Source organism: Lepidochelys olivacea, assembly GCF_965140295.1.
Source record: "Lepidochelys olivacea isolate rLepOli2 genome assembly, chromosome: 16".
Lineage (NCBI taxonomy): Eukaryota > Metazoa > Chordata > Testudines > Cheloniidae > Lepidochelys > Lepidochelys olivacea.
Genome location: NC_140426.1, coordinates 28,091,198 through 28,114,951, shown reverse-complemented (window position 1 = coordinate 28,114,951; position 23,754 = coordinate 28,091,198). Strand labels below are relative to the sequence as shown.

Sequence of the window (23,754 nt, the reverse complement as noted above, 5' to 3'; positions counted from 1 at the left end):
ATTTAAAGACTCCAGGTAATGGAGAAGCCCCCATATGCATCAACTAAGTTGTTCCAATGATTAATTGCCCTCACAGTGTCAAAAATTTGCACTTTTTCCAGTTTGAATTTGCCTAGCTTCACCTTCCAGCCATTGGATCTCCTTCTGCTTTTCTCTGCTAAATTAAAGACCCTTCAACAGCATGGTCCACACAAACCTAAGTTTGATAACAACATAGTAATCAAATTACAATTATAATTATAAGTTCAGATTCTGCCACTGAAGGGGGGTTCCAAAGAGGATGGCTCTAGACTGTTCTCAGTGGTTGCCTATGACAGAACAAGGAGTAATGGTCTCAAGTTGCAATGGGGGAGATTTAGGTTGGATATTAGGAAAAACTTTTTCACTACGAGGGTGGTGAAGCACTGGAATGAGTTACCTAGGGAGGTGGTAGAATCTCCTTCCTTAGAAGTTTTTAAGGTCAGGCTTGACAAAGCCCTGGCTGGGATGATTTAATTGGGGATCGGTCCCGCTTTGAGCAGGGTGTTGGACTAGATAACCTCCTGAGGTCCCTTCCAAACCTGATATTCTATGATTCTATGAAATCCAAAATACATATTTTTATGATGCATTTCTTCAAAATGTTTGTCATTTCTCTTCCTAAGAATTAGTTACCAATGATTTGAGAAGGATCTCCTGATTCAGAATTTTTCCTGTTACTGGAATATCCCTATTTTGGCAATTGTAACAGTTTCTTAGCCCCTAAAAACAATTAGCCCCTTAGTTATTTTATGTGGTATTGAGTGAGGAAAATGAAGACACTGAGTTATAACTCACCTTTCAAGCCCTGAAGACAGCTCCTCACTAAATTCTGAACTTTCACTACTTCCTAGAAAAGGAAGAATATAGATAAGTGAAAAGCTCAAGGAAAATTAAAATGGCAAGAACCTGGAATCACTAGGAGAATTTTGACACAGTACTATGGAAACTGATCACTGAAGCTAGGTCTGAAAGTTCCAATCTTTAGAGATCAGGATAAAATCTGACTTCAGAAATAGATTACATGCTCCTTCCTGTCACTGTGTAGTTCTGCTGAATGGGTGGTTGCTGCTGCTGTAATTTTAAATATACATCGTTTAAATGTGTCCTTTTGTTTTAATTTCATGCTGCTGCTATTCCTACAGAACTTCAATACTGCAGGAAGACAGAATAAAGTCAGGTCTGTAGAGTGACCTTGGATTATTTCTACCCCAATATTTTAAAATTAAAATAAAGCTATTAGAGATGACAGTCACTGTCTTTTTATCAAGCAACAGAATTTGTAACGTGGAGAACACATTAGTCCTGTGTCACTGTTTGGAGCCATGTGATATTAGCTTGATGCCATTTACATCAATGGTCCCTGTCCACTTCATGTCACTCATACCTTATCATTGACCCTGGCATAGCCATCTGACTGAAATGTAGCCTCAGCTGTGCAGAAACAGATTTTGCTGTAATCTGTCAATGACTGATCTGCTAATGCTGAGTATAAAGCAGAGTGGGCTCTCTCTCAATCCTGCATTTACCTCTTGGTTAAGAGGAATCCAGAAGTTTAGTGAAAATCCCACGTTCTTCTTGGTCAAAAGTACTTCTAGCCTGTCCATCTCCTTTCTACTATAGGGATAGGCTAAATCACATAAGGAAGTGCCTGTGGGATCCACAGGTCTTAGGTCTGCAGTTCCCCAGACAGCCTTTGCATTCTGGCTGCCACCTGGTACCCTGCTTGTAGCTAGGGGCTGAGAGACTAATGGAACCCTGGTCCCATCAGAGGTACCACCCACGGGTGTCCTGACTGGCAGGCTCATGCTCACTGATTGATTCAGCTGCACTATTTAAACCAAAAGGAGGCCCAAGAAGTGGACTCTGCAACAGGGTGAATTCCTGGTTGGCTGCTACATCAGACCCTGCCTTCTCACCTGACTACTAAGCCCTGCTTTTCTGACTTGTCCCTGGATCCTGCTTCATTGTCCTGTTCCTGATCCCTGCCCCTGGCATCTGACTCTAGCCCTGGCTCTGACCCCTGGCTCAAGACTCCTGACTCGATTTGCAACTCTGACTCAGATTCCTGGTCCGACCTCTTATTCTGGCTCCAACCCCTAGCTTGACTCCTGATTCCTGCTCCAATCTCTGGCTTGATTCCTGATTATGGTTCCAGCTTTAGGCTTGACTCCGGCTATGACCACTAGGTCTGACTACTCAAGCCTGGTTGTGATACTGACTTTCTGTTGACTACCGTGCAGATTCTTAGTACTGTTTGAAACATGACTACATTAACATGCACTAGAGAACTTTTACTGCATGCCAGCAAGGTCCTCATGGGCCAGTTAGTTTGTGACACACTAGTGCGCAGTAGAATTTACACCCTTCTGGAGTGGACTAATGCAGTGTAGATAAGCCCACAGTCATGCTTTTATGACCATAACACCCTGCTGCCACCAGCATCCTTCTTCTGTAGAATCCTAATGAAGTAGTTGATGTCTCACACAGACCAGAGTTACTTGCCCTATGTTACTCCTGGGGGAATTCTGCACTACTGTGCGTGTGCAGAACTCATGTCCCCCGCAGATTTCTTTGCTTCCCCACAGAAAAATGACTTTCTGACAGGGAAGCAAAGGAAGCTGCAAGAGCAGTCACACACCACTCCCTAGCAGCGCAGGTACAACATTTCAGGCACCCAGAGCAGCCGGCAGAGAGATCAATCACCATGGGGCTAGGGACACCCCAGCCAGTGGCTCCTACCCTGAGCCAGGATCAGCTGCTAGTCCTGGCTGGGCTGGAGGCAGGAGAGGATGGGACCTTCCTCTTCCCCTGCAAAGAGTGGCTGGGGCTGTGTCAGACCCACCCCCAGAAACCTCCCCCAGCTGCAGAAAGCTCAGCATCCTCCCCTGCTGCCTACCCCCATCACTCCTCAGCTGTGGCAGGAGGGGTCACTGTACGGGGAGCTGCTCCCACATCCACCCAACCTCTGTACATCTGGACCTCCCATACCCAGATACCCCTGCAAGCCTCACCCAGTATATCCAGAACCCCCCTATCCCTCCATATCTGAACCCCACCCCACTGAACCTTAACCCTTGCATCTGGAGCCCTCCTGCAGCCAGACCCCCCCACCTCCAGACCCCCACCCCTTCACCCAGACCGCCTCCCACTGAGTGCACTCAAACCCCCACCCTGATGCAGCACCCCCTGCACCACCCTGAGCCCCCACATCTAGACCCCCACACCACTGACCACAAACTAGCTGCACCAGACCCCACCCCATCAAGCCCACTCCCTCAGCACCCAGACTCCCCCACTGAGCCCCCCACACCCAGACCCCTCTGCTGAGCCCCAACAACCTTCACCTGGAAACCCCTGCAGAGTCCCATTGCCCCTGTACCTGGAACCCCACAACAAGCCCCTGTGCATCCAGATCTCCCCACACCTAGACCCCACACTGAGCTGCCTGCACCCAGATTGTCCCACACAAAATCCTCTCACCCCACACCTGGATCCCACCACACTGAGCCCCCCACACTTGGATCTTGACTGGTTAAGCCTGCCCACACCTGGTGTGCCTGGCACAGAGGGGCAGGGCCCCAGGGTGTTTTTGGGACAGGCCCAGGCCTTGTGCTGTGTCAGGGTTGGGTGCAGCCTCACCGCTGAGTCTGTGTCCTGGGTGTGGGGGGGCCGTAGGGTGATCTTCCTCCTCTGTGCACCTAGTGGCCTGTGCTCCCCACTGTCATGCTGGAGCCTCTGCATTTATTTAGTGACAAATAAAACTTGTAGAATTTTGCAGAATTTTAAAATATTGTGCACAGAATTTTTAATTGTTTTGGTGCAGAATGCCCTCAGGAGTATTGCTATGTGATGTGCTAGCAGTTGCTAGTAAGACAGCAAGAGTAAGGTAAATTTAATTTTGATGATTCAGCCTCTGGCTGAAACAATGTAGATTTCCTATTTGATTTAATCACAAGGCATCTTGGCATGTTAGTCTGGGAAGGAAACTATCAGCCTTAACTTTAAGGCCAATTTGCTTTTGCAAGCAGCACAACAGTGACATTTTCATGAGGAATACACCAGTGAATGACACAGTTAATCTTTTTTGTTTCAGCTTTCTTTTACAACAAACCAGAACTGGGACAAAGGTCAGAAGGATCACGTGAGTAGCTTAAATGACCCTATTGCACAATCCTGTCTTTAGAATGGACATTTGTTTCAGATTAATTTCCTCATAACTGCAAAGATTGAAAACCTCAATTTTTCCTATCTTGAATAAGTTGTTTTGATTTTCTTCCATATAGACTTGAGCTACAGTAAACCAGTAAAAGACTAGAAAAGGTTTTATGGCTCTAATTATTGACAGTAAGCTTCTTTAAACAGTTCCTATCCTTAAAAGCATAATGACAGGTTTCAGAGTAACAGCCGTGTTAGTCTGTATTCGCAAAAAGAAAAGGAGGACTTGTAGCACCTTAGAGACTAACCCATTTATTTGAGCATAAGGTTTCGTGAGCTCTGTAGCTCACGCTCAAATAAATGGGTTAGTCTCTAAGGTGCCACAAGTCCTCCTTTTCTTCTTAAAAGCATAGTGCACTAATGCTCTTCTTTCTTTTTACTGTGGTTTGCTCAGGTTACTCTGCTTCCTATCTGCTCCTGGCAATGCCTTCATTATAGGACAAACCCCAGGCCAACCTCACTTTACACTAATACAGGTTAAAAACATGGGTCTTGTGCAAAAATAGCTCTTACACTTATTCTCATTTCATTAGGGAGCTATTTGGTGGTAAAAAGTGCTGGTTTGACATCCCATTTATGTACAGCATGGACATTGGCAGAACTTCCCCCAGACCCTTTCTATCTTGTTCTAGCAAGACAATCTCTAGCGGGGGGAGAATAAATCTGTGTGGATGAGTTGAGCTAAGCTGCACAAAAACTGAGTGGGTTCACAAGGCCTCGGGGCAGCTGAGAGGTGGTTCCAATGTACTTCCTCCCAAAAAAGTGACCAGTCTTTGTTTGTTTAGAAGCTAAACAATCTTTCTGCTTCTGTAGTTATAGGTGCCATTGCATATTTCCAAGCAGCAGAGACAGACAAGCAGAGAATTCAGCGAGCCATAGAGTTCTTACCTATGGAAATTCCATTGGTGAAAATTGAGTTTAGAGTGTGGTTTCTGACAGGACTGTGGGATTCTAGGACACTGTCATCCAGCAGGTGGCGTGGCTTCTCTGTTGGAAACGTTGCACTTTTACTTTCAACTACACTGAACTGACACATCATACTGGAAAGTTGGGAAAGAAAAAAAATTCAAAAGCTCTTATGTAATCTGATAACATCCATTCATCCCTGTTTTTTTCCCACTCAGCCTTTGCCTCACCATACAATGATCATAACTGTCAATAAGTTTTTTAATGGCAAGCAGTTAAATGGGACTTCTCACATTTTCCTACTGCTCATACATATGCTGCATTTAAACCTAATCAGGCTTTGGATTTAGTAGTGTGTATAGTTAACAATTGTTGTATTTGTGCAGATGGGAATTTATTACTTTTAATTTATTTGCTCTGACTCCTCACTGTATAGAGGCTGTGTAATCTAGTGGTAAGAAGCATAGATAGGAGACTGCATACTACACAGATAATTCACTGCTGAATGATCCTCAGTTAACCTTATCAACAGACACTGTGTGATACTGGACAAGTCACATGAGCTCTCTGCCACAGTCCATCCTCTTGTAAAACTGGGTAGATGTAGAAAGGAGATGCTGTCACTGATCTGAGTTTTCCTCAATAAATGGTGAAGAGGGAGTCTCTCTCTAACCCATACAATTCAGCTAATACAGTACAGAAAGGCCACAACTTTTCAGAACAATAGTGCGTGCCAAGGAGATTGTAACGTTCCTTGGATGGATCACTGAGATGTTAAAAATCTGTTATGCACATCAGTGCCATTCTTATACTATCCACTTTGATTTGTGTGAATGTCTGAAGTGAGTATTGCCAACTATTCCTGGCACTAGCAGGAAGCATGGTTTCAGTCAAAACAGAAAAGTGTTAAGACATCTTTCTGGAAAATCCTGAAGCACACAAACTAATGCCTGAATCACTCCTATAGGACTAGAAATGGGAGAGGGGCATAAGAGGAAAACTGACTGAAATATCTAAGAACTTTCAACTGCTGGATTAATCCCTAATGATGCTTGAACTGACAGAAGCTGAGACAGTGTGGAGCACCCACTTGTTTCCCAGGCTGTTACTCTTCCTGTGTCTTGGTACAGGAGGGGTTGGGAGGCTGGCTGCCACTGAGGCATCAGGACAAGTTGGTCTCCTGCTGAACCTCACAGTTGCTGACACCTCTGATGGACCTAAAAGTAGAAATAAATTAATGCTGAACTGATGCAAAAAACAGAAATTTCAGGGGCTGGTTTTGGTTATTTCCTGTGTTTGAGAGGGCTCAGAAATCCAGCAGAGATTTTCAGAAATAAGGTCTGATGATTAAACAGCCACTACTTAAACTGAATTGTTACAGATCTCAAAAGGCAGCTGCATTTATGAAATAGTGTCTCTTGCCTACTGGGTTACACCATCTGTTTTTATAAAGGATCCGTCCAATTAAAGCAAAATGGAAATAGAAGTCATCCTCAAAACATTCCTGCACATATTGTTAATGATGGACTCCCACAAAAAGTCTTGGCCACTTACAACTGTTGGATTTGCCAACACATAACTTGCACAGCCATAAAGTCAGTTTGTGCTTCAAGGGTAAGCAGTCATGTCTAACAAAACATATGTTCTGAATTTGGTTCGAAACCCATCCAGCTGTAAACAGTTTGCTCATATTGACTCATAGCATGAATATCTGAGAGAAAGCGGGGACTTTTCACGTAGCTTACAGCCAGACAGATGTGTTATTTCTCAATTATCTATGATCTTTGGGAATTTAGGAAAGTCTCACTGAAAATTATCCTCCTTCTCATTTCCCAGATTTTATCAGGGTCCATAGTCACCATGCAAGGCTGCTCTCATCCCTCCTCCTGAATGCTGTTTGCAAGAGGCTTGCATGATCTTGACCAGGAAGCAGAGAACAACACAGTTAGCAATTTCTTATGTCTTTGGAGGTAGGTTACTGCACTTGAGGCTGTTCTTTGTTTCACAGTAAACAGTTCTATTTCACTTTTAAACTGTTTAGTTGTGACTTTACCACTGGTGACAGACTCCAGAGGGATGGCCTTGGAAGAGGCTGCTCACATGGTCCCCAGTTCAGGTACAGCGCAGGCAGCAGTAGTGCAAGCTTCCCCAGTATTCTACAGAGAACACTTCTTGAGGGTTTGAGAAGAGCTTAGCATCTGTGGCCTCTCTGCTGAAAATGCCCCTAGGGGACCAACTGCGATGGAAATTTTGTGATATGAAAAGCCATGTCTAACTGACCAAACGTCCCCCTCTCCTCATCCCAAGTTTAAAGCTGAGATATCTTTTTGGTTTGGACATATATGTGCTGGAAATAGATAGGTGCCATCAGCACCCATATAGAGGAGCTTTGGTTTAAAATGTTCCTAAATTGAGGCAGAAGAACATTCCACTTCATAATGTAAGAGTTGGGTTTGGAGAAAGGCTAATATCAGGAACAGCTGGGCATCTGCCACACAGGCCAAACACCATGAACAGGACAGGCATAGAATTTGTTCCACAACAGTTTCTCCTGCTTTGGCCTGAGAGCTCATGGCACAGACCGCAGTGAGTCAAAGAGCAGTTGCTTCCTCAAGAAAGAACAGTGCATCCATTAATAAGAGGGAGCTGCTAACTGGAAAAGAGTTGATATTATAAAATAGATCCAGGACTTTTTACTGTCCAGTCGTCAGCCTGGAGTTTTACTTATTGAGGCGAAACAGATAGACCTTGGTGAAAGATTATTTACACTGTAATTTCTCCATATTGTAGGCTCAAAGATGCTACCATGAGCTGTGCCATCAGTAGGAGCAAATTACAGTGGCTTCTCAGTGTCAGCAATGGGAAAACTAACTGTTCAGCTTCCCAGGAGCACCTTTTATCCTACTTTTTAGTTGGACAAAGAAAGTGCATAGGGACAAACCAATATTGTGGAAGGAGAGAGATGACATTGGTCCTTATAACGAAAAGAGAGGAAATAAACACTTTAAACGTATCATTTACTGCATCATCATTTGATGGGTACACACAAAGAGAGAATTTATTTGCTTTTGTCTTTCACCTTTTTTCCCAATGCTCATCTGAATGTGTTCTCTGTTGCATTTGTCCTTGCTACAACTTTTTTATCACATGAATGAAAATACATGACACTTACCAAATTGGAGCTTCTGTACAGGTAAGATGAAATAACAGTTATACTCTGCATTTATAGAATTTAGTACATACGTGGAAGAACAGAATCCGATGCTTACAAACACGATGAAGCAGTACAAATAGGTAAGTAAACATTTTTACCAAGAAAAGGACCACAAGGAAAGGACTTCTTCAGGCATAGCTATTCTTTCTATGTATAACAAAGAACTTGCTGGTCACAGAGTAAGCAAACTAAATGTAATGGAACAGTACATTTTTTTAATGGAACCTTGAAATAATGGTGGCCACCCTCTGAAAAGATCTGGACAAGACGGAAATGATTAAAATCAGCACTGTTAGTTGTCACAAAGTATAACCAAAGTTTCTATTTCACTCAACCTCTGGCAGATAAAATAAGGGGTTTTAACTTTGGTCAAGGAAATCCCTCCCTCAGCATACATTCTATTACAAAGTGCAAATATGATAGTTCATTGCAATTCATAGCTGTTTAACATGAAGATGAATTCAACTTCCATTCTGGAGATCTAGATATTTTGTTTCCTGACCAAAAAAGATTTAGTTGTTGCTATAGTGTAGTTTCCAATTTAGCAATGCGAGTCACATGATAAAAAGTCATTTACACACAGTTGCTATACAATAGGATCTCAAAATATAATTAAAAATTTTCTAAAACTCCACAGTTCTGAGGGTCTAAGTTCTTTGTAACTTTTCTTTGTTTTCTAATGTGAAAAGTCAGTTAGCTCAAAGCAATTAAATGTCTTAAAATCTGTAGCAATCCACTGCACAAAAAAAAACAACCCAAAAACTTTCCCTCAGAAAATGAACAGCAAGGGAAAATTCTGTCCTGAAATAGTCATAAATAAGTCACTGTGAAGTTGATCAAAGTTGTGCACAAATAGAGCCACATTGTGCTTGAGATAAGTGTTTTAAATAACTTATAGGTTCAAGTGCTATGCCAATCAAAATGAGGAGAAAGAAATTACATATCACATTAAATATATTTCATTAGGAGTTTCTTCTGTAGAGTCACACTCTTGGAAATAGTACCCTCTTAAGGCAGCAGAGGGTGCAATTCACAAGATTGTGAATAAATAGAAGCCCTTGAACAAAAATATTAAGATTTAAAGTTGCAATGATTATAATTAAGGCTATGATTTAGTCATGGATATTTTTTGGACAGGTAATGGGCAATAAACAAAAATTCTTGGCCCCATGACCGGTCCATGACTTATACTATAAATACCCCGGACTAAATTGTGGGGCGGGGTTCTGCTGGGCGTGAGTGCACTGGGGGGCAGCCCGGGCCAACAGCATCAGCTGCCCAGGGTCCGCTGAGCAGCAGCTGCTCCGGCCACCGGGGGACCACCAGCAGCGGCTGCTCCGGCCACCCTGGGGCTGCCTGAGCAGAGGCTAGGAAAACTGGCTCTGTGGCTACTCCAGCAGCAGCCAGTGTGGCTGGCTGCAGGGCTGCCCAAGTGGCTGGCTGCAGAGCTGCTCCAGCAGCATCAGGTGTGGCTGTCCCTGGGGCCACATTAGCAGCACCTGAGGCCCTGAAGTCAGCCACACTGGCCACTGCAGAAGTCACGGAGGTTGCAAAAAGTCACAGAATCCGTGACTTCTGCAGTAGACAGGGAACCCTAATTATAATTCCTTTTAAGGAGACTAAAAGAGCTTTCAGATCGAGCAGATATTAAGACACCAAAACACTAAAAACTAAACCTGGTTAAAAAAAATGGTGAAACCCCTCTTAATGTATGCAAGAGGACTGGATAACTCAGATTGGGGATAGGTTATGGAGCCTTTCACCTCTAAAGTATTTGTTCCAATCAGGCTCATGTTGAGAGAATAACTGGCTTGTGGGGGAGGGTGAAAGCAGAAGGGGGATATGGGGCCTTTCACCTTAGGGCACCAGTTCAAATCTGACCATCTGGTAGTGACTGACAGTCGTTACTATTTCATCAGTCTTGTGAAATGAGGTTATTGTCTAATTCCAGTTCCTGATGAACCAGTCCATATCACAACTGATCTCCCTAATGGTAGTATCTGTTGTGAGACTACTGAATGAACAGGAGACAGGTTATCCTGAGCGGTAAGATAGGGTGGGGAGGCTTGCATGGCTGCTGCCGGTGCTGTAACTATTCGATGGATGAATAGTTCCCAGCACTAAACTCAGTCAAACTTAAAAGAAAGTAATGCATATTTTATCAAACTGTCCAGGATGCTGAGCAGAGACAGAACCCAGAAAATGCTGTTTCGTCTCCCTACAGGAAATTCCTGCTCTTCTTTTACCATGGGATTGACACCTTGTTAGTAGATTATTTATAGTCTCTAATGGAGGGAGGCGGGTCAGTAGAAGTGATTCATTTTAAATGAAACCCAAAAACTATTGCTTTTTGTGTTTGTTGTAACTAATAAGGGTTGGAACACTATAAGACACAGGCTCATATTGGCATGTTTCTTCCTTTATACAGCATGGCTAGAAAGGCAACATCTGAGAATCCAATGCACATATTGATGTGCCTTCTGGTATTTTATTCTATTTGCATGCAGAAAAAAATTGAAAACTTCCAAATAAAATTCATAGAAGTCCTGTTATTAATTTCTGCAGTCATTCACAATGTACAGACTCAATGTAATTAAAGCTACAAAGCCAAGATAAGGTAAATTAACTATCAAACAATAGTATGCATTCCCTGTCTGAATATGAATTTTTCTCTTATTTATTATTTAGAAGTAATGCTTTGGGAGACGCTTTCTCCAAACATTAGTGGACCCTGTTACATTCCATTATTTACATAAATAATTTAAGGATGATCAACTAGAAATATCCAGTGAAAGTAATACTGCAGGCCCTGCTTTATTGCCTGCTACAAAAAACTTCTGTAATGAAGATGATTAGGAATATCTGTCATACCTAATATGGATGCTGTCACTGTACTCTAATCCCTCAAATGTTCAGTCAACTGGAGCTCATTTCAGGATTCCTATACCTGTATCAAGTATCTGGGTTTCTACTTGTAACTGAATATAGTTAGCATCTAGTAATTTGATCCATCTTTGTCAATCATTCTGATCTTTACAGACCATAGTTGTCACTGCAATGAAACTATCTGGCGCTTTTTAGTATACTGGTAAAAGCTACTTATACAGTACAAGCATTTAGGTTAGAAAGTAATGATGGATTGGGAACTTGTTTCTGAGCAGCCTCTTCATTTGATTTGCTTCTTTTTCAATAAATTATTAGAAATAATTCTTGAAAGGAGAATGGAACGTGTTATCAATAAATATAAAATTGCTACTAATGTTCATTAAATTTAGCATTGAACTTGTAAACAACTATCCTTAGTTTTTATCCATAAATGGCTAGGACCTCCATTTAATATCCTATTTTACAGATGACCCCTCCAGCAGCATAGTACACCCTAGAATAATGCTGGAGCACTGAGGTCAGTATTGACTTGGAAGAAAAGATATTCCCTACTGAATCACCAATATCAATTTCTGCAGAATCTGGATTTTTCTTGGATTTTTCTCTGGGAATAATGCCCAGGCCTAACTTGGTTTACCTATGTGAGATCAGATGAAATACCAGATTACCGGAAGTTGCATGCCCAGTTATAGAGATTATGGCATCTGCTTCTCCAGTTTTTGACTGCACATTGTAGGGTTCTCTTAGGAAGTGGAGAATATTTTGTTCCAATTACACTGTTAAGTGATGTCTGGGTTTTAGCTGTAGGGTGGCTATTAAAATCAATGAGAGTCATATGTTGTAATAATTGGGCCTACCTATTTACCCAAATTGTAAACTCAACGGAAAAGAGTAAGTGAAAGTTCTGAAGATGTCACAATAACTTATAACAACAAATGTTAATGGGAAAAGGTATGAAAAGGAGACAAAGACTAAATTAGTGTAAAGAAAAAGGCCTAATCAATGAGTGTGCTGATATTGTGCTTAGTAAAAACGGTAAATGTGGAACTGAAAATTAATGTGGAAACTGGTGCGTCAGACATTAGGCCTAACCTGGTGGACAAAATAAATGAGGGGACAGGCTATTCCACCCACCATTCTTTTTGTGGGTCCTTAAAGAAGGGGACTCTGGAGGGAAAATAGAGAAGAGCAAAGGGAGGCTAGTGGAGTGAGTGTCAGGATCCTGGCTGCTACCCCCATTGTTTGTTGGGACCCTGAGCCTTCGTCATCCTGATGCTGAGAGATGTCCTGACTGAACTGGGCTAGAGTGGGGGATCCACATGACATTGCCACCCCTGCCACCTCCAACTGAATCCCAAAGTCCATCTGTGATTAAATGGGATTGCACTTTAACAATAGCAGCAATAACAGCTCCAGCGCATACTAACTACATTTTTCTCTTTTACCCCAAAGGATAGTTATGATTTCTTTAATACCGTCTTAGAAATTGTCAAACAAGGGGTTTTTTCCTTCTAAAACTCTCTCCAGCTAAAGGGAACAAGAAATGTTTATCATAGGTTTTCGAGGTGGATACTGGATTAAAGTTTATTTTTTAAATTATCTCTTACTAGCGAGGATGAAAGACAGCATCTTGCTTGTTCTATGTATGCTTATTATAATACTGACACAGAGAGCAAAATGTAGCTAGTAGCAATGTAACTGGCGTACGGTGGTAATTTTAAACATTTTAACATAATAGGGAACATGCATGAGGCCACCACATATTCAAAAATACAGTTACAGAATAAAATGCATCAGCTCTAAATTGATTCCAAATACAGATTAGTGATGAAACACACATACCAACAAACAAACAAAAAACTGAAGGAATTAGTTTACCAAGACATTTCTGACCGTCAGGTTTTCCCACTGCCCATTTAGGCCAAAATGTTAAAAAAACAGCTCATAAGACTTTTATGGAATACAGTTAAAACTTGAACCTAATTTAAACCCAATTCAAATCCATATCTTAAGATGTCCTTTTTGACTCAGTTCCAGAAATCAAAGCACCCAGCATTTATTTTATCCAGTACTGTAGTTACACAGTACTTTGTAACTGGAGGAAAATTTCCCCAGGAAAGGTCTGCAACCATGGATCCTTGAATTATACAGTTAAATCTCATCAGCACTGTATCAATCAACAAAGCGTGGTCTTGTGAATAAAAGTCCAGATCAATGCAGAGCCCAGAAGCTGCACGCATTCACTGCACATGTAGATCAGCTCTACATAAATGCATAATGCATCTTTCTCTCCTTAGACCACTGATAAAAGCAGCTAAAAAAAACCCATATCCACTGTATGACAGCATACCCATACAAAGACACTTTTGAATCTTAATTCCATGAAAGCAAAACCAATTTTTCACTGGAAGACTCAAAGCCACTTTCTGCCAGTGAAGACTAAACTGCTGCTGAATTCCAGCTTTCCCATTTCAGCTGTTGGTGTTAGTGCTATTTTAAAAAATTGCAATTATATTTTTATAATGTGGAAAATATATTTTTTTACTCTTTTCCCCCCCAAGGATGAAATATTTGTATTAGCTCCAACTTCCAAAAAATGTCGAGCCGACACAAGGCCTGTGACAGTTAATGAAAGTTACAAGAGAATGAAAACAGCTGGTTATAATGGTGATAATGCTCGTGCAACCTATAGTGCTCCAGCTATAAGAATGCCTGCACACTGGAGTAAGCTGTCAGACTTGTATGTGAGTATTAAGAGTCTCAGTGCCCTAATGCTGACCATGAGGAGTGAATCATTCTTCAGTGGAGCACTCAAGGATTTGGCTGTACAACTCTTATTAATAGTAAAGAGGGGCTTAAGTTACCCTTTGAAAACAGAGCCCATTGGCCCAACTCTTATTTTCATACATGTGGGTGGGTGTTCTTGACAGTGAATTTTGCAACACAGCTGCTGATTTTGCATATGCGCAATCAGAGATGAATGCCTATGAATAGAGCCCTGCATGGATACAAAATATGTATCTGCGTCTGATCCATGATCCACAAACATGGTCTGTGGATCTCTGCATCCAGATGCAGATATCCCTGGATATAAAGTGGATATTCACAGATTTGCAGGGCTCTCTCTCTCCATTATTATTATTTATCTGTACCGCAGTAGTGCATAAGAGTTCCAACCCCATTGTGCTAGGCATTGTAGAAACACATCATAAAGAGATATTTTCCACCAGAAAGCATCAAGGTGCTTTTTTGAAACTGATGACATGAAAAATCTGTTGCTCAACATTACCCCCAGCAAGAGACTTCCCTGTAAAAAGAATAAAGCTCATATAATTTATTAGGTTTTATTTCAGAGTGTAGACCACTATCCCAGACCCTGCTTGGTGTGTTGCAAATGCCTAGCCTTGTTGCTCAACAGTGAAGTTCCAGTCTCTAAATTCAGTTGAGATCAAGTGATTTTTGGTGCTTTTTTCCATTAAATGAGATCATCTGCTACTGAAAAGTCTCCTATTTATTCTCCTTGGCCCCTACCCTAGTGCATACTGTTACCATGATTGCTATTCTATCATTATGGCTTTCAGGGAGACAAAGCACTTTTAGCAGGATTTTCCAGTTACCTGGCATGGAGAAAGGCAAATTTGGTTTTCATTATTTCTCAACATCATTGTCAAGACTATGCTGACATGTACAAGAAAATAATGTATAAAACTATCAAAACATTATTAAAAAAAACTGTTTACATTGGGTAACTTGAGAAACGCAGAAGAATGTGATGAGTGCTGTTTAGAGAACTATGGCAAGAGCATTTGGAAAACTTTACCACATATCTTTAATATCCCAGAGGATTATACTGTTTTTTCCTTTGCATAATTTTTCCATGAATAATCTTCCAAATGTTATAAATGAATGTCGCTTTTACAACCTTTTATTAAAACACAGGAACACATATGGTCTCTAGAGTAAAAAAAAAGTTATAGTCCATTAATTTTCTTCTTAAAAATATCAACAAATAAACTAGTAGAAAATATACAGAGAGGAGCATGAAAGGTGAGCTATTCACCATAGGCTAGGATAATAGAAAGAATACCAGAGACTTTTCAAGAAGAAAATTCTCAACTTTCATGCTCCTCTCTGTATATTTTCTACTAATTTATTTGTTGATTTTTATTTTAAGAGAAAATTAATGAACTATGACTTTTTTTTACTCTAGAGACCATATGTGTTCACATATGTGTGTGTAAGAAATAAAACTGATATTCACTAACTCTATTTGCTAAAACTTACTGTTGACATTCAAAGCCACAGGGGCTTACAGTCACACCTTCTGACTGCAGTGCAGACATACCCTTATAGTGTGACGGGGAGTTTAGTCTCCATTGACCATTCAGCTCTGGCCTCCCTTCTGAAACTGCCAAGAAGGGACCACCTCGTGCCAATTTTGTGATGTGATAACATATGGGGATTTGTCAAAGTTAACATAATATATGTCAAATAAAATATAAAAAGGACCCTAAAGAAGTCTGTCAGGCATCAGTGCCTCAGACTAGTATAATAGGTGAGCTTCCCTCACAATATGTCATCATAAAGGTAATGGCTGTAGCCTCAGAGTTTACTTCAATAGATTTTGACAATTACTCAATCATTTTCTGTACCTGTCTTCTAGTGGGCTAAGTACATTTACCTTACTGATGCTTCCCCCAACAGCTATGAGAGCACAGCTGGCAGAAAGCTGTTAAGTTAAAAGGAAATATATTGTCCATGCTTGAGTAAAACTTTCTTTAAAAAAAAATTCTTCCAGGTGGACACTATGACTCAACTGAGGCAAAACATGGTGGTAAAATCTCTTGCCCTCTGGGTGTAGTATGCTTTCATAAAGTATCCCGGAGATTAGGCTCTATGAATTAAAATAAAAGTTGGAAATCAATTAGGACACTGAAGAGAACTGTTTATGTTGAGAAGTGAATCCCACATAATAAAATGGTGAAAAGTTGTTGTTCTCTTCTTGATGGCTGTATCAGCTCTAATTGCTTTTACAAAATCTTGTTTTCAATTTTGTTTTGGGAAGCTTTGGTTCTGCACAGATTTTTTTTTAAAGCCAATTCTTGGTAGCAAACTTACTGATTGATAAAAATGTCTTAAATTCCACACATTTCCTCATTGATATCAATCACTTTCAAAAAAGGGTTCTGAAGATTTGCATGGAACAGAGCGCTCCATGGCAGGCTTATGAGACCACGTTTCACACAAGTGTAACATTTTCTTCCTGGGCTGTAAACTTCTGGGAGGAAAAAAAAAAAAAAAAAAGGTAGATCTTATCCTAGAAGCTCAGCCAATACTACTTTAACAACAGCACCAGGAAAGTAGCCACCTAAACCATGAGGCAGCAATTGAGGGGTTGCAGGAGGATTAGACAACTCTCATTTCTACAAAATGACTGGCTGTTAAAGCACTCAGCACAAACTATTTATTGGTTACTGAGGCAACCATTAAAACAAACAGCAAAACTAAATGTCAGACTCCGTGTTTACATGGAAAATTATGCTTTCCTTTGAATCTAAAATACTGGAAATGCCATACAGATTACATCACCAGTGTAGTACATCTACTGCCAAACGGTTACAAATGTGCAAACATCCTGGTGTCTCTGCCTTTCCAGCTGTATGGTTTTTTGAATGTTTTGTTTTTTTAACTCTTAAGTGTCACCTGCTCTAGGGCTAAAAAAATAATGCATTAAAACAACAAGTTACTTAAATTCTTCAGCCACTTCCAGGGCTGACCATATTGGGCTGAATTCTATCCCCAGTTACAGCTGTGCAAATAAAATGGTTACCCACTTTTTTCGTAACCATTGTTCTTCGAGATGTGTTGCTCATGTCCATTCCGTTCTAGGTGTGTGTGCGCGGTCATCTGAGATTTTTGCCTTAGCAGTATCCGTAGGACCAGCTGTGGCGTCCCCTTGAGTGCCATGCTCATGTGTTGGTATATCAGGTGCCACCAGCCCTAAACCCTCTCAGTTTCTTCTTGCCGACAACTCCGACAGAGGGGAAAGAGGGTGAGTAATGGAATAGACATTGAGCACCACATCTCGAAGAACAATCATTACAACAAAGGTGGATAACTGGTTTTTCTTCTGCAAGTGACTGCTCATGTCGATTCCATTCTAGGTGACGCACAAGCAGTATCAATGGAGATGGGTTCAGAGTGCGTGGTCTTGCAGTTTGCAGCACTGCTCTGCCAAAGCCAGCATCGTCTTGAGCTTTCTGGGTAAGCGCATAATGAGACATGAACATGTGGACAGACGACCAGGTAGGGGCTCTACAGATCTCTTGGACTGGTACCTGTGCCAGAAAGGCCGCTGATGACGCTTGTGCCCTAGTCAAGTGTGTCGTCATGATTGCCGGCGGAGGCACTTTGGCCAGCTCAGAGCAGTAGCAGATGCAGACTGTGATCCAGGACGAAATCCTCTGAGCAGACACCGGGCAACCTTTCATTCTGTCTGCCACCACTACACACAACTGCGTTGGCTTATGGAACGGCCTTGTTCTATCTATATAGAATGCCAGCACCCTCCTGACATCCAAGATGTGTAGCCTGCACTCCTCATCTGATGCATGAAGCTTTGGAAAGAAGATGGACAAGTATATATCCTGGCTAATATGAAACTGGGAAATGACCTTGGGCAGAAATGATGGGTGCGGTCGCAGAAGGAACTTATCCTTGTAGAAGACTGTATAGGGCGGCTCCGAAATAAGCGCCCTGATCGCAGACACCCTGCAGGCTGACATAATCGCAACCGGGAATGAAACTTTCCAGGCTAGAAATAGGAGAGAGCAGAAAGCCAGAGACTCAAATGGAGACCCCCCATGAACGTCAACAACACGAGATTCAGGTCCCAGGAGGGACAGTTTCCTGGACATGTGGGTAGAGATGCTCCAGACTTTTCAAAAACTGTGCCATCATGTTGTGAGCAAAGATTGACCTGCCTTGGAATGGAGGATGGAAAGCCCATATAGTGACCAGGTGGACCTTGATCGATGACAGGGACAAACCTTGGAGTTTGAGGTGCAGCAGGTAATCCAGGATCTCCTGAAGCATGGCCCAGCACATGAATCTTTTCCATTTAGCCAGGTAAGTCACTCTGGTGGAGGGTTTCCTGCTACCCAGCAAGACCTTCTGGACAAGGGCCGAGCATGCCCATTTGTCTGTGCTTAGCCATGCAGTAGCCAAGCCATCAAATGCAGCACTGCCAGGTTGGGATGCAAAAGGCTGCCATGGCTCTGTGATCCGGCCAGAGGGGCAGCTGCAGCGGGGTGGCTACCGAAAGGCTTGGCAATGTGCCGAACCAGTGCAAAAGAGGCCACGAAGGGGCTATTAGGATAACTTTTGCCCTATCTTGCCTGATCTTCACAAGGACTCTGTGAATCAGCAGCACTGGCAGGAAGGCATACATCAGTCCCCCTGACCATGGAATGAGAAAGGCATCTAACAGGGAGCCCTTGTCCATTCCCCAGATCAAACAAAACACGTGGCACTTTCTGTTCTGCCTGGATGCAAACAGGTCCACCTGGGGAGTCCCCCACCTCTGGAAGATTATGCCGACCATCTCTGGATGGAGCGACCACTCATGGTGAGAGAAGTAAGTCCTGCTGAGGTGATCCGCCACGACTTTCCTGGTTCCAGGCAGTTGCATGGCTATCAGATGAATGGCATACACCCTGGCCAATGAGAGGCCAAAGGGCAGCACTGTGAATTAAAAATGGTGCCTGCCCACTATGAAATGGAGGATGTGTCTGTGACCTGGGAATATACAAATATGAAATAAGTGTGCTTTAAGTTGAGGGTGGTGTACTAGTCTCCTGGATCCAGGGAGGGGATGACAAAGGCCAGGGAGACCATGCGAAACTTCAACTTTTTGGAGAGACTTGTTGAGGCAACACAGGTCCAGGATGGGTCTGAGGCCCCCTTTCAGAATTAGGGAGTAGTGGGAATAGAACCCTTTTCCTTTCATGTTCTGAGGGATCTCCTCCACTGCCCCTAGGTGCAGGAGGTTCTCGACCTCTTGATCATGAGAAGTGTTCCTGAAGAGGAACAGGAAAGAGCGGGGGAGGGAGGGAGGGGCGGTCGAAAATTGCAGGATATAGCCCCGAGATACTATGTCCAGCACCCAGCAGTCCGAAGTGACCCGCAACCAGACCGAGTGGTAGGGATGAAGACAGTTGAGGAAAGGACAGGGAATTGACTGGGGCATTGCTTTCAGGTGCACCTTCAAAATGAGCACTTCTGGCCCCCGGGATGCTTCGCCAGGCCAGGCTGCATGGGTGAGTGGGAGGAGGAAGGGCGGTGACGACTAAAACTTGTGTATCTGTCCCTTCTCCTAGCAGACCCCTGACGAGGCTGCCAAGGCCTTGGTGGCGGGGGCAGCCGGAAATGCTTCTGTGCAGACTGCAGCATATGCATGCCCAGCGAGTGAAGGGTGTCCCGAGTGTCCTTCAACCCATGCAACCTCATATCCATTTGTTTGGAGAAGAGACCATTCCCATTGAATGGGAGATCTGGATCTTGAATGGGAGGAATGGATCGAGATCTGCATCTCTTGGAAAAGGCCAGTGGTCTGAAGCCAGGAGATGCGTCTCATAACCACCGCCGCTGCAACCACCTTAGCCGCTGAGTCCCATGCCACCTGAAGGAAGCATCTAGCCGCTGCGGTGCCTTCCTCCACCAGGGTGCCAAATTCTTGGGCCAAAACCTGCAGGAGGGACTCCTTGAACTTATGGAGGGAGAATCATGAATTAAAATTGTACCTGCCCAAAAGGGCCTGATGGTTCGCCATCTGGAATTGTAGGCTGGCAGTGCAATAAATTTATCTCCCAAAAAGGTCCAATCTTTTCGCCTCTTTATTTTGGGGAGTTGAGCTGGTGTGCCTCACTTGTCTTTTTTGTTGGCCGCAGAGACAACCAGCAAGTCCGGAGGTGGGTGGGTATAAAGGTACTCGAACCCTTTGGCTGGGACAAAGTACTTCTTTCTGGTCCTTTTGGAGGTGGGAAGGATGGAAGACAAGGTTTTCCAGAGGGTCTTGGCAATTTTGAGGACCCTGTCATGCACTTGTAGTGAAACATGGGCTGGGATAGAGGCTGAGAGGACACTGAACAAGGTCTCCACCTACTTGGCCATCTCCTCCACCTCTAGGCCCAAGCTCTCAGCCACTCATCGAAGCAGGGCCTGGTGTTCTTTAAAGTTGTCAGGTGGGCTGGCTCTTGAGGGTCCCGTAACCATCTCATCCAGGGATGAAGATGACGACTGTATCACCGGAGGAGGTGCATGCGGGAGGGAGGTTTAAAGGTGGGTGTGGTCTCCCCTACCCCTACCTCCAAGCATGACGCCAATCAGGCCACTGTGCTGGTCACTGGCTGTGCTGCCAAGGAAGTGTCATCGATCTTGATGCGGCCTTGGGAGACCAATTGGGCCGATGGAGTCTGGGCGAGGGGCTGAACTGCCTTTCCGTTCCAGAGAAATCCCCTTTCAGTGACCATGGTGGAGCCACTGCCGCTGGAGACTGGTGCCTGGAGTGAGAGGATCGGTGCCAGTACCGAGGGGACTGGTGCCAGGGCTGGGGGGACCAGAATCAGGATGGGGAGTGCTCCCAAGAGGCAGGCGACTGAAAGCTGCACAGAGAGGACAACCTGCGGGGAGGGTGAATGGTACCGGCAATACAGAGACCGGCGCCTCCCTTAGGTCATCCACGTAGAAATGGTGGGGATCGCAATGCGGTGAACGAGGGTGAGCCTCAGAGGACCTGGTCTCCGACTCCGGAGATCTTCAGGGTGGAGGAGAGCACTGCCTTGTCTCAGGGGATCAGAGGTGCTCCACTGCTCCCTACGGGGTCTTAGCAGCTCGCTTGCTCTCGTGTGGAGCTGTTGCAGTTTCCTGTGGCACGTGCAGTGCCGGCGGCGCGGACGGAGGCCTCTGCTCTCTCGGTACCGTCAGGGGTTTGGATTCCCTACCACTCCCGGGAGTCGGTGGTGGATCCTTTAAGGGGCTAAGGGCCCTGACTGGGAAGGCACGTCCATGTGGCTCCGGAGTGGCAGGGTGGCCCGAACTGGGTCCTTTACCCCATGTTCCATGGCCCTTCTTGCTCAGTGCCAGGGAGCTGTGCTTCTTTGTTTACTTTTTGGGCACTGGCGATGGGGAGCGGTGCTGGGCAGAGCCTGGTGCTGGGGGTGCGCTGCACACCGAGGCTGAGGTACTAGGTGAGTGTTGGTGGGACGGCCTGGAAGCCAAACAAAGGAAAGCCTCCATGAGGAAAGCCCGCAAGTCAATATCCCACTCTTTCTGAGTCCTGGGTCAAAAATGTTCACAAAAATGACACTTGTCCTTCACATGTGATTCCCCCAAGCACTTGAGGCAGCTGCTGTGGGGGTCACTTACAGGCATAGGCCTGTTCAGGGCCAGCCCACAACATTTTGGCACCTGAGGCGGGGAGCTCAAATTACAGTCACTATTGCAGGGACATTTTCACTAGGTTCTGTTGTTGTTACAAAATGCACCATTAAAGTCATTTGTTCCATATGGCTGATGTCAGGTGTGCAGTCCAGAATAACAGAGTAATATCTTTCAGAGTAGCAGCCGTGTTAGTCTGTATTCACAAAAAGAAAAATGAGTACTTGTGGCACCTTAGAGACTAACCAATTTATTTGAGCATAAGCTTTCGTGAGCTACAGCTCACTTCATCGGATGCATAAATTTATGCTCAAATAAATTGGTTAGTCTCTAAGGTGCCACAAGTACTCCTTTTCTTTTTGAGAGTAATATCTTGCTGACTTCAGATCTGCCACAATCTTCTGTTTGACTTTTGTTGCCAGTAACTGTATGATCTCATTTTGAATTGTTTTTCCAAGGTAGTGTGTGTGTACATTTCTTGGGTGGTGACTCTTCTTCGATGCTCCTGGAGTACAGCATCAAACTCATCCATCAGCTCCATAATTTTAAGGAAGTTTCTGATGTTTGGCACATACAGCTGATCCGAAGTGCCACGCAGTGCTAGGTTTTGGGTAGCAAGCATTCTCACAATGACAACGAGCCTTTTCAGAACATTTTGCCAGTAAAGAGACTCTGATGCACTCTTCTCTTGATGCTGATCATCCATGGTGGCCTTTAACCTTAGTCTCATCTCAAACTCTTTCCACCTATGGAATGCTCTCTGGTGAGTTGCTGCCTTCTCATGGCATGTCAGATTTCTAGCCAGATTTTTCCAGTCCTTTGTTTCTGTAGAACCCAGTGTGGCTGGAACATTAGACTGGAAGAGTTTGCAACAAAAACAGCATGCAGCATTCTGGGTTTTTGAGTACATAAGCTATGGCCTCTCCACTTTGTCACCACTTGGGATTTCATGCCAGTAATGTGTTGGATGGAAACTTCTATTTTTATTGTCTTTGGGGAATTGTCTTCATTGTCTTCACTTGCTGTGGCCCATGCAGTACAAGGAAGTCCCTCAGGCTACTGCTAAAGTGGGTCCACAGTCCTGGATCATCTAGACTGAAGGAACTAAACTCAGCAGAAAGCTGTTTCTTGCACCTCCACCACACTCTTCTCTGATCTACACTTTTCTTCAGGAATGTGCATGGTTACATCCAGATATGGATGCTGCAGTAGCTGCCAGGTCATCTGCACTCTGACTAACTGGAAGATCAGGCATCTCCTCACCACTCACATCCTCACTGAGGCCGGAAGGCTCACCGTGAACATTTGTGTCTATGTATCTCAGGAGAGCTCCTTCCTGCTTAGATAGAAAAGCTTCCTTTGCTTTCTTTCTTTTTTCTGAATGCTGCCCCAGAGGGGCGTTTTTTTCTTTCACTCATGACTGCTATTCTGTGACAGCTATAGTGGCTCCCAGCACTCAATTGAAGGGGACAAATAAGCAGGCTGGTAGCAGGGCCCGAGTGAGGGAAGATATCAGCGTCTTAAGGGCTTAACTGGCTCCTACTACTCCAGTTGACTGCCTGTTCTCCTCAAGTGGGTTCAGGGAAGCAGCAGGAAACAGGAATCTCCCTGAGAAGCTGGTGTTAATCAGTCCAGGCTCCTGGGGGGTGCTAGAGAGGTACATAAGAGGCTCCTCCTCCTCTCTCCCTGCAGCTCCTGCTGCTTTCTGTTATTCCCTCTCACCTTTTCTCCTGCCTGCCTGTTATGTCTCTTGTGCCCTGCTTCCTCCCGCACAGCACTCCACCATCTCTGTGCATCTAGAGCAGAGAGAATACATATGTACCAGCAGCAGACACAATTTTCTACACTCTTGGTCCTAGTGGCGTGCCCTCCCCCCCAGCCCCGCCACAGTCTGACACCTGAGGCAGCCGCCTCAGTTTGCCTCATGGTAAGGCCATCCCTGGGCCTGTTACAGTCCATGCAGAGACCCCAGAGACCGGGGCATGACCTCCACTTAACACTAACTACTATAAACAAACTATTTACAAGGCCCTAAGGCTCTACGTCAGAAAAGACAAAACCGCAAGCCCTTGCTA

General features: G+C 44.0%; 1 protein-coding gene across 2 annotated transcripts in view; it reads right to left on the bottom strand.

Annotated features, from left to right (window-relative positions):
• RALGPS1 (Ral GEF with PH domain and SH3 binding motif 1) overlaps window positions 1–23,754 on the bottom strand; it is a 417,852-nt gene that overhangs the window by 19,583 nt on the left and 374,515 nt on the right. For both annotated transcript variants that reach the window (XM_084649908.1, XM_084649907.1), the window contains 3 exons: window positions 6,233–6,359; window positions 5,125–5,276; window positions 817–868 (listed from right to left, as the gene is read on the bottom strand). In XM_084649908.1, the coding sequence (XP_084506034.1) occupies window positions 817–868; window positions 5,125–5,276; window positions 6,233–6,359 (331 nt within the window). The remainder of the gene's footprint in view (window positions 1–816; window positions 869–5,124; window positions 5,277–6,232; window positions 6,360–23,754) is intronic.